Source organism: Melitaea cinxia, chromosome 27, assembly GCF_905220565.1.
Source record: "Melitaea cinxia chromosome 27, ilMelCinx1.1, whole genome shotgun sequence".
Taxonomy (NCBI): Eukaryota; Metazoa; Arthropoda; class Insecta; order Lepidoptera; family Nymphalidae; genus Melitaea; species Melitaea cinxia.
In genome coordinates, this window is record NC_059420.1 from 213,800 (window position 1) to 235,765 (window position 21,966).

The 21,966-nt window shown below is 36.0% G+C and overlaps 2 protein-coding genes across 2 annotated transcripts in view; one reads left to right on the forward strand and one right to left on the reverse strand.

The window, feature by feature from the left end:
- Positions 1-3,824: 3,824 nt before the first annotated feature.
- Positions 3,825-11,790, reverse strand: LOC123666857 (translation initiation factor eIF-2B subunit beta). The gene is made up of 10 exons (XM_045600880.1): positions 11,572-11,790; positions 10,744-10,830; positions 9,675-9,807; positions 8,612-8,731; positions 7,685-7,861; positions 6,805-6,900; positions 6,068-6,166; positions 5,396-5,496; positions 4,926-5,012; positions 3,825-3,946 (listed from the first exon to the last, which is right to left on the reverse strand). The coding sequence occupies exons 1-10, from the start codon at positions 11,655-11,657 to the stop codon at positions 3,874-3,876; spliced, it is 1,059 nt and encodes a 352-aa protein (XP_045456836.1). The 5' UTR covers positions 11,658-11,790; the 3' UTR covers positions 3,825-3,873.
- Positions 11,791-15,458: 3,668 nt separating this feature from the next.
- LOC123667233 (leucine-rich repeat serine/threonine-protein kinase 1) overlaps positions 15,459-21,966 on the forward strand; it is an 81,492-nt gene continuing 74,984 nt past the window's right edge. The window contains exon 1 of the mRNA XM_045601188.1: positions 15,459-15,769. Within this exon, the coding sequence (XP_045457144.1) occupies positions 15,719-15,769 (51 nt within the window). The 5' untranslated portion in view covers positions 15,459-15,718. The remainder of the gene's footprint in view (positions 15,770-21,966) is intronic.

Below are 21,966 nucleotides of genomic sequence, written 5' to 3' on the forward strand. Positions count from 1 at the left end.
ATGGTAGGAAAGTCAAAACTGTACATTGAATATTTTTTTAAAAGAATACTTGGGGTGTGATCTACAATTGATACCGAAGCCAAAAATATAGTTTTTAGAATTTTTGTCTGTTTGTCTGTATGTATGTCCGGGATAAACTCAAAAAGTACTGCACGGATTTACTTCAAATTTGGCACGAATATTATTAAGAAGTCGGGTCAACATATAGGCTACATATTATCACGCACCGCCTACCGGGAACGAGCAGTGAACCTTTATTTCCTCAACGCATTCTGTAACAACGTGTAATCTAAAGACGCATAATTATTTGAATGTTGTTGTTATTATGTTGATAATCATGCTATATAAGCTAGCTTTACACTATAAAAATCACGCAATATAAGTAACTAAGCCTAAACTAAAACTAATATAAGTAGAAAAGACAATTTTAAAGCAGCGCCATCTATGAGTTTTCACTTTGAAGTCGCCTTGAAGATCGCTCAAACTGAACTGAACTCGCTCGCCTACCTGCGGCTATTTATATCGGCCGACACGAGGCCCAGACCATTCTGGAAAGTTCGCGCATGTACCCGGTTTTCGAGACTATACTTCTATAGAGTTCCACAGTAGTTCCTCTAACGCCATCTAGTATTGAGTAGAGTTTTATGCTATCGCTGTCTTTGTGTGGTTTCAATGGTAGAAACTAGATGGCGCTAGTTTCTTTGTGTGTTCGTAACAATACGTACAAAGCGCTTCGAATCATCTTTTTTAATGCGCACAGCCAAGGAATGGAATTCCCTGCCGGCGTCTGTATTTCCGAGTTCATACAACCCGAACATGTTTAAAGCGCGAATGAACAGGCTTCTTCTGGGCGAACTCGCTTCATCTTCGACCTCGTCTGTGCTCTAGAGTTAGACTGAGGTCAAGAGTAAGCCCATATCATAATTAAAAAAAAAGAAGAAAAAAAGGTATTTTTGGTGTTGTATAGCGTTCACGCAGACGACGTCGTGGGCAGCAGCTAGTTTTTCTTATAATTTGACACTTTTAATATAACCCAGTTGCACAAATTGACTACAACATAATCGAGTAAAATGGCGGCTAATTTGCGACTTTGTATTCAAAAACAAATTTGTTTAAAAATAAAAGTTAACGATGCGGAGTGTTTGCAATATAAATGAATTTTATTTGCACAACGCAAGAAAGGCGATGTTTCATTATTTATAAATATTCTAGTAAAATTGCGTTTTGGTTTTGAAATGTTAAAATGCATAATATTATGTACGATTTATTTTCTAACTGACTTCCAAAAAGGAGAAGGTTCTCAATTCGACTGTATTTTTTTAAAGTATGGTACCTCAGAACTTTAAAAGATTAAAATTTGATCGAGATATGATCACTTTGATAACGCGCATTTACTTGACTATTTTTTCGTCGACCTACGTTGTATTATACCGCATAATTTTTCACCGGGTGTACCGATTTTGATGATTCTTGTTTTAATCGAAAACTGATTCTTGTCTCGTCCCATTTAATCGAGATCTTATGACTACTTTTTGAGTAATCTTTGATAACCCGTATTCACTTGAATATTTTTTCGTCTACCTACGTTGTATTTTGTAATTGAAGTCGGTTTTCTTTCGTTTACGAGCAAACAATTATTATACCTATTTTGAATAATTCTTAGAAGATTACTGTAATATTATTTTTAAAAAAGCTTGTACTAATTACACTAAAAATTACATCTTTGTAATGTACGGTAGAAGTACCTACGATTAATCTCTATAAATCTATATAAATAAAAGTGAATGTTGCTAAGCGAATAACTCGAGAATGGCTCGACCAATTTGACAATTAGTTATTTTTTTTTTTTTTTTTTTTTTGTATGTTCCTTAAGACCCACGGAAGGTTTTAATACAGAAACACAAACAACAATTTTTTTTTTACCATTAACTTTTGACACTACGAAGTCTGTTCGAGCAGCTAGTAATAAGTAAAATAATTTGTTATATTTAGTAGTCTTCAAAACGCAGTCGAAAGCGTTATGACCTGATTGTACAATTAGGCTCGGCAACCCATGTTAAATAATGTTCGCGTTGTTACCGCAGCTAATGGGCAGCTTATTCGCGAGGTGAGGCGGACACTTTCACTTCATTATTCAACGAGACAAATGCCGTGAATACTTGAATAACTGCCTCGGAGGGAATTCAGATTATTTCTCTTGAGAAATTTATAATTACATACGTATTTACATACCATGCCCGTGTCATCGAAATCTATGTATATAGTTTAAGAGTTTTCTACATAGCTAGTAGTTTACTCCTATAGAACTTAACTTCAAAAATAAATCGCCGAAACGTTCGTTATCGTCACGTATAGGTGTCAAATAATATAATTGTGTTTGCAGGCAAACGAAGAAAAACAGACTTAAATTATATCGTCAAGTAATACAACGGAGGTAGACGAAAAAATAGTCAAGTAATTACGCATTATCAAAGATTACTCTAAAAGTTGTAATGAGATCTCGATGAAATTTAAATGTGACCACACGATAAACATCAGCTTACGATTAAATTAAAAATTATCAAAATCGGTACACCCAGTAAAAAGTTATGCGGATTTTCGAGAGTTTCGCTCGATTTCTCTATGATCCCATCATCATATCCCGGTTTCCATGAGGGATATCCTCTTTCCAACACAAAAAGAATTATCAAAATCAGTACATCCAGTAGAAAGTTATGCGGTATAATACAACGTAGGTTGACGAAAAAAGCGTCAAATAAAAACGCATTACTAGATATAACTCGAAAAGTAGTTGTTAGATCTCAAATAAATTTAAATGGGACCAATTGACACATACCACCTTTCGATTAAAAAAAAAAAATTGTCGAAATCGCTCCACCCGGTTAGACCACACGACGTAAGTAAAACTTACGAAACGTAAATCTCTCTCTTTCTATCTTCATCATCTTAATTCTGCCTCTCAACTTTCGATCGCCTCGCCCGATTATACTTTTCATAACGCTCTTGTCACGAATTCATCAGGTCCCCCGAGTCAAGGGTGCATTTACGTCAAAAATGAAACGCCCGAGTCGTCAAATTGTTTAAACGGGCGTAACTTCTGTACGGCTGCACTGAAGTCAATATTCTCGGATTTTACCGCGGTTTATTTAGGGTTTTCAGATGGCCGGGAAATCAGGGACTGTCCCGGAATTACGCGTCTAGTCCCGTGTCCAGGAATTATAGTTGATTGTCCCGGATTTCGAATACTACTAGTTTTCTAGCGACTTACAAAAAATATTATCAATTTCCGTATATTTTTCAACCGACCGAATTCGTAATCCTCGAATTGTCCCGGAAATGACATGCTTGAATCTGGCAACCCTAGGTTTATTAGATCTTTTACATGCCCGACGGATACTTTACAGCAATCACTCTCGGGAACCACTCACGGGAGGACTCCTGTGACGTTAGTCAGAAAAAAATTGTTTCATTATAATGAAATGCGTACAAACATTAGAAAACAATATGGCGGTACGAGGTCACCGAGTCAGCTAGTTCGCGATAAATGTGCTATGGTATTTTTTTACTGATAATTGTTGTCATATTGTCTGCTATTTTGGTGGTTGCTACTGAATTTGACATTGGAGACATTTATACGTCACATAGCATCACCAGCAACAGACGAAAGAGGCCCCAAGTTTTCTTCATTTTCTAAATTCAAGTCAATTCCCTTTCGGTTAAGTTACCTACTGCAAATGCTGGTTCACCATCAATGCAGTAAACAAATCATTATAGACAATAAGTCTTTTCAACATGAACGGGACTGAATGAATAAGGCACGTTTATATGAACACTTTATTGTCAGAGACGTTCAGAGCTGGTCGTGGAGCACGTTCAGAGCTGGTGGTCGTTGGGGTCGTACAGCTCGGACAGCAGCCGGTAGATGTAGGACGGGGAGCTGCCACCGCTGCGAACATAGAAATGAACCCCTGTAACGTCCAACTGCTGGTCAAAGATCTGTTCTCTATACGAATAAATATAATTAACCAGACCTTACCAGGATTTACTTTTGTAGGTTGTAAAAAACGAGTGTGGTTTAGACTGAAGTAAAACTTAACTCCATCTAACTTATATCTCCCTCTCAACTTCCGTTCGCCTCGCCCGATCACGCTTTTCGTAACGCTCTCTTCACGCATTCACCAGCTTACTTTCCAAATCAAGCGAGCAAAGAAGTTTTACTCCAAAAATACACAAGAACAAGCCCAGTAAACAACAGTAAGGTCTATTTGAATATTTACCACAAACGTACATAAATAACATTCTCCCAGCTGTTGGCAAAAACCTCTTCTGCTAAGAGACAGAGTTAAGCCTTAATCCTATATCTAAAATTAAACTGGTTTTTTTCATGACCTGATATAATTATAATTGCTTTCACTAGCTAATGTGTAATCATCTGTATAATATAGAATATGTATGTATTTACTTATATATTATAGTGAGTATGTATATGTTTATGTGTATGTACAAGTATATTTGTATTTTGGTATGTATCTTTATATGTATTTGTTAATCTAGTATGTTACATTTTTGTATATATATAAATTTTATTATCTTTAATTAATTTTTTTTTTGTCTTTGGTGTTTTTTTTTATATTTATTTTTTTTATTTTCTTCTTAATGAATACTTCTTGCACTGTTTGCCTCGCTATATGAAACACTTACTCATGACCATGGGTTGACTGGAAGAAATCTCTTTCAGAGATAAGTCCACCTTTGCCATAAACTTTACTATTATTTTATGTTTTATATCTATTTTTTGAGTGCAATAAAGTATATAATAATAATAAAGTATATAATTCCAAATATGTCGTGTTGGAAATTTAGCAATCGTGTCATTCTTTGAATATAGAAACTGTGTTATAGGGTAGGGAACCCAAGGCACGTACAGGTTGGTGATGAAGAGCGTGATGTGGTCCGGCGGCACCACGTCGTACAGCGGCGCCTCCACACGCACCAGCGCGCTCTCCAGGCCTCTGGAACATTCACTTGAACATTTCACTTGTATACTTCAAACGAGTGTACGGTTCTGCTTGATGGAAAGCGGATACCGTAACTTATAGACGTCAATAATACTGGTGTTGCAAGCTAGTGTGTTGCCAGCCCAAACTCCGAGTCTCCTCAGCAGTTCTGGATCTCTTAACTTACCACAGGAACATAATACTATTTGGAGAGTACTATTTAGCTGTGATCTTCTGTAAGGTCGAGGTACTACCCCAGTTGGGCTGCTCCATATTTTGAGCAGGAAATTCCTGCTGTGCCCTACCTCAGTTATACCTTTCTTTCTTCCTCCCTTTCAAAGCAGCTGTGAGGTGAAATGTGACAGGTGTCAGGTGTGTGTAATGTACATCATAGTCACCGGTAGGGCAGCGCGCTGCAGGCAGGAGCCAGAGCCTCGAACAGCTGGCCGCCGCGCGGGTGCTGCGCCGACAGCGACCACAGCGGGGACAGCACCACCACCTGTGGCACCAGGGTCACACCACTTGGATATAGGGAACTAGGCTGTACCAAGTACCTTGACAGAAACCGGCGGTACAGCTAGTATTGACGTAAACAAGTAGTAGAAGAGAGAGAGGTCACTACATTTTTTCATGGAATTGGATTCCTCATGAGGTTTTCTTTCTCTTATTATGTAAAAAACGAAGAAGTATGAAGATTCAAGGAACAAGGCTGTAATCAGTATTACAACCAGTATAGCAGAAGTCTGCACTGTACCTGCTTGAAATTATGGTCCTAATAATTACAACCACTATCGCCGTGAAGAATTAATTGGCGAGAGAGGCATTCCCCTGTCTAATTATACTACAAAAGATTTGGTCTCCTTATTTACTAACTGACTTTACTCGACACCAGATGGGCGAGAACTGTCATTTAGATTGCTAGAGACCTAAGAGACCCCCCCCCCATCAATTATCGTATTATTCCACAGCACCACACGCAGGACAATAGAGAATAAGTACCAAAGAAACTTTGGCATTAATAAACTAAAGCCCACGTCCACGGTGAGATGGCAGAGCTGGTGGCTACTCACGGAGACGGCGTGGTGCGCGGCGGCGGCGGTGACGGCCAGCGCGCCGGCGGTGGCCAGCGCCGCGCCCCCCGCCAGCGCGGCCGCCGCGCCCAGCACCACCTGCGAGGAGGGGGAGGATGAACGCCTGACACTCTGACACTCACACCTTAGACCGTATGTTTGCACGTGCGCATGCACGCATACAGCTACGATATCTGCGCAAGCTTGGCGTAAAAATTTACAACAGCATACAAAAAGCGTCTCTAACGTATTTTATTATATGTTTTTGCACACACACACGCTAATACACTTTTTGGGCTGCGCCGAAAATGTTTAGACTTCACTAATATAACCTAAACTTGCATCATTAATCTTGTGAGAAATAGGGTTGTCATTTGATAGTTTCTTAGGGCTGGCACTTAATAGTTTTCCTTTATTCAAGACTAGCTTTTGCCCACGACTTCGTCCACGTGTAACAGCTTCTTTGGGCTAACTGGGGAAGTTCTCAAAAGGAAACACCCGATTTTGAAACACTTTTCACTGGTGCTCGCTCCGCTTCTTCTTCTTCTTTTTCTTGGTCTTAGCATGTTGATATTTAGGCTATAGCCTTCCTTGATAAATGGACTATCTAACTTTGAAAGAATTTTTCAAATCGTACCAGTAGTTCCTGACACTAGCGCGTTCAAACAAACAAACAAACCCTTCAGCTTTATAATATAGAAATGTATAATGTAACTGTTACGGGGTATATTCCATACCTTGTTGACCCTGGGCATGAGCGCGCCCACCGCGGCCCCGCTCACCAGCGCCACGCTGATGCCCGCGTTGGCCAGCCGAGCTGCCATCGCGTGGCTCTGGAGACATGGAATATATCTTATGTAGATGTGGCACTCCTAGCTGCGCTCCTTCAAATATGGGGTCCTGTAGGTCTTATAAATCACATTCACCAAGAAAAATGGCTCAGTAAATTTGGCTTTATTTAAATCGATAACCTTCTTTTATAGACTCATTCCACATGATACCTTTCGTGAGCGCGTAATGACGGCTATAATTTATTTTAAAAATATTTTAAGAGAAAAGAAATTCGTTTCCATATGCAATCGCCTTAGTTGTATGCGGCAATTAGTATTCATATTTCATTTTATCAATGTTTTTTCGGGCTAAGAAAAATATTATTGGACAATTATGCAGAAAGACGTTGCCGGAATAGCGCGTGAAATTTTTTTCATATGGTTTTTTCATCTACAGAGCCCCCCATTTGAAGGAACGCTGACAGGCGTCGAATATCCTGTGTACATAATTCTTGTAAATGTTTTTATATCATTGAATTCGTCCTCATTAGTGGGATGGATCATAAATTTTTAATTTCAGTTTAATCACCATATCCCGTGCAGCTCACCATCACGATCACAGGAGCCACGGGCTCGATGCAGGTTATGGTAACTCTTAGGCAACTCGATTGACTCCACGCTTTCTTCTTCTCTCCGTCCTGAGCCGAGGTGCGATATCGCTAACAAAGATGCGTAAAGCCCTAAGCCCCCCCCCCCCCCCCCGGGAGCCCACTCAAGCCTCCCTCAGTTGGCTCCCTCCCCCTCGCCGCCGACAGAGGAGCGGAGACCCCCCCCGGCCCCCACTCACCTCGGCCACGCCGGGCCCCTCGGCCAGCAGCAGGCGGAAGCGCCGGGTGCCGGCCGCGCGCAGGAAGCGCTCCACCAGCGCGCTGGCGCCGTACGTCAGCAGCAGCTCGTCGGCGTGCACGTGCGAGCGTGCCTGCGAGCTGATGGCCGCCGTGCTGGCGTCCAGCTCGGCGCGCAGCTGGCCATAACCATACGTGAGGTTCGGGGTTCGACAGTCGGGTGGCAGGGGAAAGTGATTTGGAAAAGCAAACCGAAGACCTTCTGGTCAATGCTCATCAGTACTATGATTCTGTAAGTGCTCGTCACTGTCGTACCCGAAGGCCGTCGAATAATAAAATGGTATTTTTGCAAGAATTTTTGGTCCTTCGAGCCGAATTACAACACAAAAAGATAATATTATCTTATTTTAACAAAAAAGTTATTGTTCTATTCGCAGGGTTATAAAATAAATAAATTTCTAAAATAAAAATAGCCTATGTTACTCCTTATAAGATGAGATCGATTCCGATTTTGACGGGACTTTTACTGGCAGATAGTGCCAGTAAAAGTCCCGTCAAAATCGGTCCAGCCGTTTCAAAAATTAGCTGGAACAAACAGACAAACAGACAAAAATTGTAAAAAACGTTATTTCGGTATATGTACCGTGTAAATTACCATATGCATTTATTAAAAAGCGGTTATTTTAATACTACAAACAGACACTTCAATTGTATTTATTTGTCTAGATTATACGCGGGAACCCAGCGACATTTAAAAAAATCATCGAATCAAAAAGATAGGAACAAAATTGATCAAATCAAAACAAATTTCAAATCAGTAAAAAATCTCAGAACAAAAAAAATTTGAATAATTTCTTTGCCTACCCATTTCTTAACTTAAATCCATCCCATAACTATAATACAATCTTGTCATAAAGATCTCAACTGACCTCAGCGATGTGATCCCTGATGGGCTCCTTGAGGTCCCGGGCCGCGGGGCCCAGCGTGGCGCGGCGGGACGGCGCCGCCAGAACCAGCCGCTGTAGAGACTCGCCCGCGCCCTCAACGCTCTGCAATTAGATACTACATACCTGTAGTCTATTGTTACCGTTATCATTGCTTTGTGATTTAGCGCTGTTGTAACAAAGATTTTTTTTAAGTCCCTTCATTTTAAAGAATGAAAAAGGATTTATTCTTTTTCATTATCGGAAAAATGTGACACGTTTAGTTACAATCACTTAAGCCCGCAAATAACAGTCAGCTTCTGAGTGATACGAATACGAATAAGTTGGAAGTTTGACCACAATACACCTTTATAAACAACATTTTTCATTTTATTATCCGGGGTATATATATATATATATATATATATATATATATATATATATATATATATATATATATATTGGCGCCACGGTTCGCTTAAACCGAAAATAAAAATCATCATATCAAAAGTTTCGCTCTAGCGGGTACATCGTTCCATAGCTTAATTGGCTAGAGCGCCGACACGGTCAGTCGGAGACGCGGGTTCGAATCCCGCTGGAGCGGTCAATTTTTGATATGATATTCAAAAATGTTTAAAATTTTTAATTTCTATTTTTTTATGATACAACATTAAAAAATACAAATAACCCTAAATTTTCAACCCTCTACCATCAACCCCTATTTTTAATAGCGTTTAGCGGCAAGACAACGATTGCCGGGTCAGCTAGTAATAAATATATATATGACACACACATACAAGACTCGGGTGGAAATCGAACCCACAGAGAGCAGAAATCACAGTCACTAGAAACTACGCCAACAGGCTAGTCATAATTGACTGTTGTTCATCCTCAGATATTCATGTTAAAAGACTGAAAAGATCACTTTTAAGGGAATTTCGTAATTTTTTAGAAAAATAGTCACCTTGTAAAGAAAAATTATAAATATTTTAGGCAAAACTTTAATTTTAAAAAGATAATAATTATATGGTTGTTACATTTCTAAAAGATAACATGTGGCTAAGATCACCTGGTTAGATTGTGCCCTCTGCTCGTCTCGTATCGCCCTAAGGACGCGCCTCACCATGTTGCCGGCCGCCAGCTCGGTGGGCAGAGCCTGCACCAGGTTTCGACCCACAGCACGCACCAAGTTGCATAATGACCTGGAAACCATTAAATATATCCTTATATCACTTTTATAGTAAACAAGAGTATGTTTCATCTAATAATCCATTACCATATCCTATGGACTTAGGGTTGCCAGATGGCCGGAATTACGTGTCTTGTCCCGTGACCAGGACTTATAGTTGACTGTCCCGAATTTCAAATACTACTGGTTTTCTTCAATTTTCGTATGTTTTCAACAGACCGAATTCGTAATTCTTGAATTGTCCCGGAAATGACATGTTTGAATCTAGCAACCCGTTATGGACTCCTCTCCACCAGGTCCTAAACCTCATCATAGACACAGTGCATATCCAAGAGCTTCGGCTGTCTCGCTCATCAGAGAAACAAACATCCCAGATGATTGTAAACTGGATGTTTATGATTGCAACAAATGTGTTTTCAATGATCATTAAATATGAAGCATTTACTTACTTTTTTTAGTACTAGCGACCTCTGTCCGTCCATATTTTTACACAATAAGTACTCACCAACATATCATAATCTAAAATCTACTCTGAAACACGCTTAACTGAGGTAGGGCACAGCAGGAATTTCCTGCTCAAAATATGGAGCAGCCCGACTGGGGTAGTATCTCGACCTTACAGAAGACCACAGCTAAATAATACTGTTTTCAAGCAGTATTGTGTTCCTGTTGGTGAGTAAGGTGACCAGAGCTCCTGAGGGGGGGATTGGGGATTGGGTCGGCAACGCGCTCGCGATGTTTCTGGTGTTGCAGGCGTCTATAAGCTACGGTAATCTCTTACCATCAGGTGAGCCGTACGCTCGTTTGCCGACCTAGTGATATAAAAAAAAAAAACGCTGCATCTTATGGTATAAGTATTATTCCGATCGGTACAGTAGTTCACAGTATAACTGAACAAAAAAAAAACCGGCTCCATTTATTAGTATAGATATATAAAAATAACTCTTACAGTGCATTCGTACACTCCGACTCACTGATGATCTTTTCCAGCAGATCAACAGTTGCGACTGCTATGTTCTCAGATCCTTGGATTTTACTGAAAAAATTTAATTAAAACTGTTATAATTAAAAGATAAATTAAGAAAGATATTAAATTATATAATTAAGGAAAAAGTATTAAGTTTTATTTGTACTTTATATCCACAAACATAATAAGGAATCCATTATTTGTTATGTGTAAATAGTTTATCAATAAAGTTATATGAACAAATAAATGTGTAATGATAAATTTGTACAATTTCATTTTTGTGTACCCACACATTAGGAATTCTAAACATTTTTGAATATCATATCAAAAATCAACCGTTTCTGCGGGGATCGAACCTGCATCTCCGACTGACCGTGTGGGTGCTATAGCCAATTAAGCTATAGAACGATGTACCCGTCAGGTCCAAATTTTTGATATGATGATTATATATTCGGTTCTAAGCGAGCGTAGTATATTGAGTTGTTTCACGGAACCACCACAAATTTCAAAAAAAAAAAAATCTGCATTTCAAAACTTATTTAAAATGTTACTAAAGTATTAAAAGTTGCGTAAAGACTATTAAATGAGACAAAATATAAGAAAAAGTGATTACAAAATTATCTAACTTTGTACTGAAATGTTTTTAAATAAATATTTATTAAAATATTTATTTTAGCTCATACATTATATAACAATCCACGCTACATATGATACTTCGAGTTTCATACATTAACTACATTATACATATTTAATACAGGAAATTGTGATAAATGCATTAAAATTTCGTGGAAAAAACAAAGCTTTACTTACCCACTCCTGACGTCGGAAACAAATTTAACAACAGCCTCCGAAGTTTTATCGTCCAAGTCCTTTAAGCTACTTTCTGTCGGTGGCATCTTTTGTTTTTTTTTTTTATATCTTTAATATAATTTTTACTAATACTTAATATAGGTAACTCTAGCCCATACAGAGCAAAGACAGAGCATGTTGTGACCGTGGTTATGACTTTTATTTGACAACCAGACAACAATGACAACTGACAGTCCAAAGCAAGTTACTTTACTCTTTGTGACAGTCTGACAAGACAATTGAATGTTGACGATGCACTATCTATATAAAGGCAATTATTATTATAATTATGCATCTATAGTGCATCCACACTATGGATAATGTGATCCCCACTATATATTATACATCTTATTCTATTTGTTACTAGCTGTGCCTGCGACTTCGTCCACGTGGAATTTAACAAAAAATAGTACAGTATTGTTCAGTTCACAAAATAGGGTATTCCACTAAGTTTGAAAAGTACTTGAAAATGTTGATTTTCCAATAAAAAGCCACAACCTTTTTTATTTCCGCGAAAACAATATAAATAAAAGTAGCCTACGTTACTCCTTATCCGCTACCCTCATCAGCTATCTGCCAGTGAAAGTCACTTCAAATCGTCATTTTACAAATTTAAACTTTAAAAATTAATTATTATATTTGTAGAAGTAAAGTCACCGATTCGGAATGTTGATTCTGCAGAGAAGAATCGGCAAGAAACTCCGCAGTTAGTTTTTTGAAAAATGATCTTAACTTACTTAACATATTGGTTATGTTCAATTAAAGTAAAAATTGTCTAATTCGCATTGTGGTTTGCACCTGTAATTGAGGTGACACTCAACAATCAACATTATATATTCATGCTACTTTTTTGTGATGTATTGGTGTTTATCTTGTTGGTGCAACTAAATAAATAATAATTGTGTTTGCTCGCAAACGAAAAAAAAAACCGACTTCAATTACATCGACAAGTAATACAACGTAGATCGACGAAAAAATAGTCAAGTAACTACGCGTTATCAAAGATTACTCAAAAAGTAGTTATCAGATCTCGATAAAATTTATGTGTGACCACATAATAAACATCAGCTTTCGATTTAATTAAAAATTATCAAAATCGGTACACCCACTAAAAAGGTATTGCGGATTTTCGAGAGTTTCCCTCGATTTCTCTAGGATCCCACCATCAGATTCTGGTTTCCTTATCATGGTATTAAGCTAGGGATATCCCCTTTCGAACAAAAAAAGAATTATCAAAATCGGTACATCCAGTAGAAAGTTATGCGCTATAATACAACGTGGGTCGACGAAAAAAGCGTCAAGTAAAAACGCATTATTAGATATAACTCGAAAAGTAGTTGTTAGATCTCAAATAAATTTAAATGGGACCAATTGGCACACAAAACCTTTCGATTAAAACAAAATTTGTCGAAATCGGTCTACCCGGTCAAAAGTTCTGATGTAACATACATAAAAAAAAAAAAAAAAAAAAAAAAAAAAAAAAAAAAAAAAAAAAATACAGTCGAATTGAGAACCTCCTCCTTTTTTGGAAGTCGGTTAAAAAAGTGGTTTTTGAAAATTCTTCATGGGTGCTCCGCTCCTATTGGTCTTAGCGTGATGATATATAGCCTTATTTGAAATAAAAGAATTTTAATCATTTATAGTATTTTAATATCAAAATCATAAATCATAACACTAAAAAATAACTACATCCAGTAGCAAATACAATATGATTAGAATAAAAAACCGTAAAAAGTATTAACCATTAAGAACAAACATGATTTCGACATGAACAAATATTATATACGATTGGCGTCCCCACAAAAAAATTACTCCATACGGCATTCAAATCCGGTTCATCGTCAGAAAAAGAAGTTTGTAACGCCATCTGGCGTCTAGAGTTCCACTCTTGGGTTGAACTTCCAGTTGAAGAAAGGGAATATGGAACTATGCGACTTATATATTTATTAATGATCTTTGATCGACGAAGCTTCGAAGATTTTGGTGTTGATGTCACAGTGAACTCAATATTTGAGTCAGAAAATGATGCCTCGGCTACTTCCATTTCTACTCCTGAAGCAACAAGTATTTCCTTTGAGAATGTTTTTTCGATTTCCATTCGTAAATTTTCGTTACTGCTACTTTTATCACTTTCGCAAATTGATATATCATGATATGGTAAGGCATCATCAGCTAATGTTTGACGACGCCTCATTGTTTCTGGTGTCAGTTGGTATTCATCGGGGCTTTTCAGACTAATGCTTTTTTGGTTTGCTTCTGAAAAAAGTGAAAATATTTTACTCTTTTCTCATTTTGGTGTATAATTATAGTAAATATATCTTAACAAAAAGTTATATCTATAATATATAAAAAAAACCTCTCATAATTTTTTGATGAACTTCTAAATTAATGTATTTTGTTTTGAACTCATTACAAACTTGAAAGAAATAACAAAATCATGTAAAAACATGTCTTTACGCCAACTTAAACCTCAACTTTTATGTCTTAATTAAAACCTAACACTCATATAATTTTAGTAACTACGAAAGAAAACACAACTTCTATTGACTATTATGTGAATAAATATTATTTCTTTTACAAAGAATTAAGTATGAAAAACATTTATGACGAAGAATTCATTTTTTTTATCACGTTAATAATTAAGAATTTTTAAATTAATATAAAATTATATTTACCTATTAGGTTTGCAAGACTTTCTTGTTCCGTTAGTCCTATTCCCTCTTCCTGTAAAGTTTCCGAATCTTTTTTATTACTGTCATGTACATTTTCTTCTGAGGAAAACGACATTGCAATTATTTTTCTCACTTCATTCGGGTCGACACCATCTTCACTCGCATGGATCATTTCCGGTAACGGTTGATCTGCGATATCTTCATAGTTCGCGTGTACTTGAGCTTCAAATATTATTTGCTCATATGAACAAATAACTTCTGATTCCGTACTATCATTATCAGAGCTCGTTAACATAGTCTTTTGTGTTTCTTCTTCTTTACTGATTTCTGAGTAACACTCATCTTCTTCCAAATCATCAACCTTATCCAATTCCTCAACTTCTAGAGATCCTTCTTCATCTAGACTTGTGTCTATTTGTGTGTGACTTTCATTTCTTATTTCGTAGGTCGTGTCAGAGGACGTAGTGCTGTCTTTTTCAACATGAAGAAAATCTCTCTTGTAAAGTTTTCTCATTTCTCTTGCTAATTTATCATAGAACTCTTCAGGTTCATCTTGATGATATTTTTTCTCCCGTGGAGGCTCTTTTTCAATTATGAGATCAGGTAAAGGACTTTCAGGTCTGTGTATGTCGTTATCTGACGATGATTGCGTTGGTTCTTGCGATTCATATATAGGAGACAATGCTGAAAACAAAAAAAGTAACAACTTTTGTATTTATGCTAGCAAACGAAAACAAAAAAAACTAAACTTACTCGGTAAATCCTCAAATAAGCTTCTTATCAAGTAGCTTTTTCGCCTTTCCCATTCTTCTTTAGAAGTCCGCCACATTCTCAAACTATTCAACTAACTGTCTTCATTTAAATTAAACATTTACAACCTAAATTAAGGCATGTTTATTTACTTTTCTATTCTTTAATATTTTTTATACAATGTGTGGGTATTTTTTGATTTGCTAGTGTTCTAAATTTTAGGGTATTTTATATTTACGTTAAAATGTTTTGTTGTAAATATTTTAAAATTAATACAAAATTAAACAAAAATTCATTTTGATAAGCTGTTTTTATTTTCAAAGTACGATTAACAAGAACTATTATTAGTAGCTAAGTATTTATTTACAAAATATTTTTTTTGTTTTAGTAAGAATATCCAAACAAAATCATCTGTGAGCTGTCAGTTCCAAATGACGATCATTTAAAATCAATACACTCAAAATATGCACAAATTTTTCCCAAATCTACACTCGTAGACCTTTCTAAACTTTTCTATATATACTATTACGCACAAGTAACAGTTTGTCTTTCGACGGTATGATGGTTTCATTGAATATTTTAACGAAATAATGAGTTCTGTTGACCGCAGCGAGCTTGTAACGCTTGAGCGATTGTTTGATGCGGAAATGCTGGCTAATTGAGTGAAATTGTGCTAAAATATTACAATGGATCTGTCGCCAGACGAGGAACACTTTCAAGGCCGACTCCTGCACCAGGTAGGCCCTCTTTAACCGTTTATCTATACTTTCTAAGGGCAGTATGAGAGTTGCGGGTTTCACTCTAGTGCAGATGTTTGCGAGGTCGTATGTGTTTTGCAATAACATATGATTGTAAATATAACTGCTGGCTGTCGAGACGTGAGATGCGACGTTTAAATAATATATGTAGGTGTTAATCTCTAAATTTGTTATTGTTTATCTTTGACTTACAGATTAGGCAGTCGTTCTTAATAAATATTGTTTTCAATTTAATTATTTTTACTTTCCATCAAAAACAAGGTTTTAAAAATTATAACATCAGCCCATCTTATTTGCTAATTATTAAGTTTTATAAATATCATTTTTTTTTTGTTTTCTTAATAATAAATATAATCTGTGGTATCTGTGGTAGGAAAAAGAAGATCCATATGTATATACTTTTCACAATGGGCAGTTAATGAGAAAGCAACTCATGTGATTCGGTAGAAAATTGCAATTTATTTAATTTTCAATCTATTAGTGACGTAATTCCTTTTTGCCATGAGACATAATAATATTTTGAATCAATAGATGCAAAGATCTCGTTTTTCAAAGTTTAATTTATTGACTTAACTATAAGTACATTTTGACTAACTCATGCTGTTTGTAGCGGCCCTGCTTTCTGCTCCGGGAGTTGTGCATTCAATTCCCGCTAGAGTCTGGGTGTATTATTTGCATTTATTTATATATGCAAGTTTGTGAATAAAAGCTGTAGAATTTATTATTTATATTAAACCCTAAAGTATCATGGTTCAATATTATCAAGAGTTGAAGTCTGCAGCGTGTGCTAAAATATTTTTTATTATTTAATTCTAGTTTTTTTTTTTTAAGTATCATAGTTCAATATTATCAAGAGTTGAAGTCTGCAGCGTGTGCTAAAATATTTTTCATTATTTATTTCTAGTTTTTTTTTTCTTTTTTTATTATGATAAATTCTTCACTTACATAATTATTATAATATGTTATTCATTACTTTCTCTATTCAATATAGTTATACTTTAATATTATAATTTGAAATTGAAGAGTTTTTCAAACATACTACATGTATACAAATTTAGTAATTTTAGGGTTATAAAAGGGACTAGTTATTGGACATTTTTACATAATTAATATAATTACATAATTAAACTTACCGGACAATAATATGACAAAACAAACCACAAACAAACAAACAAAAAATAAACAATTATACAGCTCCCGTGATGGCTGGACTACTTAGCTTATAACACCATACCTTTGCCGACCCTATTCCCAATTCCCCCAGAAGCTCTGGTTACCTTACTTACTATCAAGAACACAACACTGCTTGAAAACAGTATTATTCAGCTGTGATCTTCTGTAAGGTCGAGGTACTACCCCAGTCAGGCTGCTCCATATTTTGAGCGGGAATGTTCCTGCTGTGCCCAACCTTAGTTATCTTATTATATTGTCTATCTTCCTTTCTGATTTCGGGCATACGAAGGGTAATTAAGAGAAATGAATAATTGTGTTTGCTCGCAAAACGAAAAAAAACCGACTTCAATTACATCGACAAGTAATACAACGTAGATCGACGAAAAAATAGTCAAATAACTACGCGTTATCAAAGATTACTCAAAAAGTAGTTATCAGATCACGATAAAATTTAAATGTGACCACATGATAAACATCAGCTTTTGATTAAGTTAAAAATTATCAAAATCGGTACACCCAGTAAAAAGTTATGCGGATTTTCGAGAGTTTCCCTCGATATCTCTGGGATCCCATCATCAAATCCTAGTTTCCTTATCATGGTACAAAACTATGGATATCTTCTTTCCAACAAAAAAAGAATTATCAAAATCGGTACATCCAGTAAAAAGTTATGTGATATAATACAACGTAGGGCGACGAAAAAACCGTCAAGTAAAAACGCATTATTAGATATAGCTCGCAAAGTAGTTGTTATATTTCAAATAAATTTAAATGGAACCAATTGACACACACCACCTTTCGATTAAAAAAAAATTGTCGAAATCGGTCAACCCGGTCAATAGTTCTGATGTAGCATACATCGAATTGAGAACCTCCTCCTTTTTTGGAAGTCGGTTAAAAACAAAGTCGCTTTCTCTGTCCCTATATCCCTATGTTCTTATGTATGCTTAAATCTTTAAAAATACACAACGGATTTCGATGCGGTTTTTTTAATAGATAGAGTGATTGAAGAGGAAGGTTTATATGTATAATAACATCCATTAACCTTTTGACCGCCACGCCTCAAAACCATTCCCGTGCTCTGTACGCCAAGGCATAAAATAAACAAAAATACCTACGAAAAAAATAGTGCTGCCAAGAGTCGTTATCGAGTACCGCACAGTTACTTGTTTTTGCTGGTTTTTATACAATAAATGACTACTTATATAATCTAGGAAGGTTTATTTTTTAATATTTTTCTTGTGTTATCTTGCCCTCGTTATATATACTTACAACAACATAAATAAAAAATAATCGTAGTAAAGCACAACACTCTTTTCTATCGCCATGGCGTCATTGTCACGACTGGACGACTACGGCGCAGCTGACCTACGGTTATGAAACTCTCTTTAGAGACGTGCTGTGTCGCACGCAAGGAAGCGGCAGGTTATATATCGATTTCGAATCGAATCGATATATACATGAAAAGTAATTTAGAAAAAATTAACCGAATTCAAATTTGTAATTTTTTCATCATTACAGCCTATACAGTCCACTGCTGGACATAGGCCTCCACAAGTTTACGCCAAAAATAACGTAAACTCATGTGTTTTGCTCATAGTCACCACGCTGGGCAGGCGGGTTGGTGACCGCAGTACTGGTTTTGTCGCACCGAAGACGCTGCTGCCCGTCTTCGGCCTGTGTATTTCAAAGCAGTTGGATGGTTATCCCGCCATCGGTCGGCTTCTTAAGTTCCAAGGTGGTTGTGGAACCTTGTTATCCCTTAGTCGCCTCTTACGACACCCACGGGAAGAGAGGGGGTGGCTAAATTCTTTAGTGCCGTAGCCACACAGCACTTGTAATTTTTTAACCGACTTCAAAAAAGGAGGAGGTTACTACTACAATTTGACCGATTCGATATATATTTTATATTTTTTTATTTATGTTCGGGGATAACTTTGTCGTTTATGAAACGATTTTGATAATTCTTTTTTTGTTGGAAAGGAGATAACCCCGGTGTAGTACCATGCTAAGGAAACCAGGATTTGATAATGAGATCTCGAAAATTTGCATAACTTTTACTGGGTGCACCGATTTTGATGATTTTAAATTTAATCGAAAGCCGATGTTTATCATGTAGACACATTTAAATTTCATCCAAACCCGATTACAACTTTTGGATTGATCTTTGATAATGCGTATTTACTTGAATATTTTTTCGTCTACCTACGTTGTATTACTTGTCGATATAATTGAAGTTAGTTTTTTTCGTTTGCCTGCAAACACAATTATTATCTTATTAGATAATAGTTTATTATCTAAGGTTCAAAAGAACAGTATTCCTTAATTAGATAATAGTTTATTATCTAAGGTTCAAAAGAACAGTATTCCACTGTGCCCCGTTCCATAGTGCCAACGTTTTAAACGAGTTTTATAAAAAGTTAGGTTATTTTTTGAACTTTCCACACAATAGTCTCAAATAGACAAAATGATTAAAATTAATGAAAAAAAAATTTCATTTACCTATTCTTTAAACTTTTTTACTAAAAAGAAAGTACTTTAAAAAGGAATCTCAACTTTTGAACAAGAATAATTGTGTTTGCTCGCAAACGAAAAAAAAACCGACTTCAATTACATCGACGAGTAATACAACGTAGATCGACGAAAAAATAGTCAAGTAACTTCGCGTTATCAAAGATTACTCAAAAAGTAGATATCAGATCTCAATGAAATTTAGATGTGACCACATGATAAACATCAGCTTTCGATAAAATTAAAAATTATCAAAATCGGTACACCCAGTAAAAAGTTATTACGGATTTTCAAGAGTCCCTCGATTTCTCTGGGATCCTATCATCAGATCCTGGTTTCCTGGTTGGTACCAAACTAGTGATATCTTCTTTCCAACAAAAAAATAATTATCAAAATCGGTACATCCAGTTATGCGGTATAATACAACGTAGGTCGACGAAAAAAGCGTCAAGTAAAAACGCATTATTAGATATAACTCGAAAAGTAGTTTTTAGATCTCAAATAAATTTAAATGGGACCAAATGACACACACCACCTTTCGATTAAAAAAAATTGTCGAAATCGGTCCACCCAGTCAAAAGTTCTGAAGTAACATACATAAAAAAAAAATAGAATTGAGAACCTCCTCCTTTTTTGGAAGTCGGTTAAAAATGGAATATTTTTCTATTCACAGTTCCATCGTTGTCACGCCGCCATATTTCACTACGTCCTCGTTTGACGCAGGACGCGCTGTAATTGGTCGAAGCGTTACCACACGAATTAGTTTAGAATTCAATTTTTTATCGACACTGTTCCATAGTGTCCCGTGTTTCATTGTTCCCCAACTCAGTAGTTGATCCGATGAAGCAAATTAATATAATCGGTGCGGTCGATGCCAGCCTTAGTTTAAAAGAAATATTTACATGCGTTAAATATTTTTTTGCTTAGGTAGCAAATAGTACTAAAACAGTACTGAGTAAGTAGCAATATTTTAAATCAAATATTTCACGACACACGACACGACATGGGTCTCAGAAAAAAAGCTTTTATGAGAGTGGGGTTAGAGATGATATTGATGCTGCCAGATGATTTTGAGAATAAGAAAGAAAATCGTAATTTCGCTCTTAACCTTAGATAAAAAAATATATTTTTTTTTATTGGTAAGTAATTGTATATTATTAAAATCATCGATGCCTTCCAAAATGCGACGATGTTCTAAGGTATCGCTCGTCTTGCACTTCACTAGTTTTCTCGCTATTCGCTTATGACGTCATCAGCGTGTCGTCTATATTTGACAACGGTGTGTAGAGAACGGATTAATGACTACGCGCTAGAGATGCGCCAGATTTGAGATATCAGATTTTTTTTGGCGATTTGATTGATTTTAGTTGATTTGATTTTTTATTCATTTGCTATTTATGTGTTAGCTGATGATAGTTTTATGTTTTTTACCTTTTGTTTTATTCAACTATCGAATTATTTATAGAAAATATAACACGTTTGAGTTGAATTTTGAATAGCTAATTGCAAAAATGACTTGTAATTATGATTTTTTTTAAGTGCAATAAAGAATATATAAATCATCTATACCATTTTGACTAGCCCGTTGGCGCAGTTTGTAGTGACTACAGGTCAGCAGGTACTTTCTGCTCCGGAGGTTATGGGTTTGATTCCCACCCGAGTCTGGGTATAATATATATTTATTTATATGTGTATTATTTATATGTATGCTTATCAAAAAAAAAATATATATATATATAGCTATACCAGTCAGCTGTTACCTATAACACAAGCATTAAGTTGCTTACTTTAGGAACAGATGACCGTGTGTATATGTTGTAAATATTTATTTATTTATTATTTATTTATACCTCTTGCGTCACATCCCTAGCGGTCAACTATAGACGACTTCGGCGTTCTGGACATATCATTTACGTGGAATAAGAATGCATGTTTTTATTTCAATGTTTCTCAGTACGTGTAGCTCTAAAAGACTTGTTTTTTATACTCGAATGTTGCAGGGATATTCTATTTTCAGAAATGTTAAATTAAAATACTAGAAATATTTATTTAATAAGTTTATTTAATATTTTTGTGGTCCGGGTTTTTTGTCACCTATAGACGTCGCTGGCGCACAGGACTCGCGAGCCCTTGTCAAGTATAGGTGACTACGGCGGTCAAAAGGTTAAATAGTGGAGAAATACTGTTATTTTTGAGGTTTCTAATGTGATGTCGTAAATAATTACGTTTTTTCCGCTTACATTGCAAACGCAGCCTGAACCCTACGAGATTTATCAAAATAATGTACTAAGTATTGTACACATTGAAAAGGTCTACAGAAAACTCCGCCATGGTATATGTCTATCTCTTATGAATATCCCACAATAACATTTTTTGTCATTTACTTTTTACGACAAGTAATGGCTAATTTTCAAAGCGATTTTAACCAATACAGCATTAATCCTTATCTAATTAAATACCTTAAATACATTGTTGATTTAATATAGATCTAT

Coding starts and splice junctions, on each gene's coding strand:
- LOC123666857 (XM_045600880.1), bottom strand. CDS start 11,657: ATGCCACCGACAGAAAGTAGCTTAAAGGACTTGGACGATAAAACTTCG. Junction 5,013..5,395: donor TGCAGCGCGCTGCCCTACCG/GTGACTATGATG, acceptor TGAATGTTCCAG/AGGCCTGGAGAGCGCGCTGG. Junction 3,947..4,925: donor ACGCTCTTCATCACCAACCT/GTACGTGCCTTG, acceptor CTATGTTCGCAG/CGGTGGCAGCTCCCCGTCCT.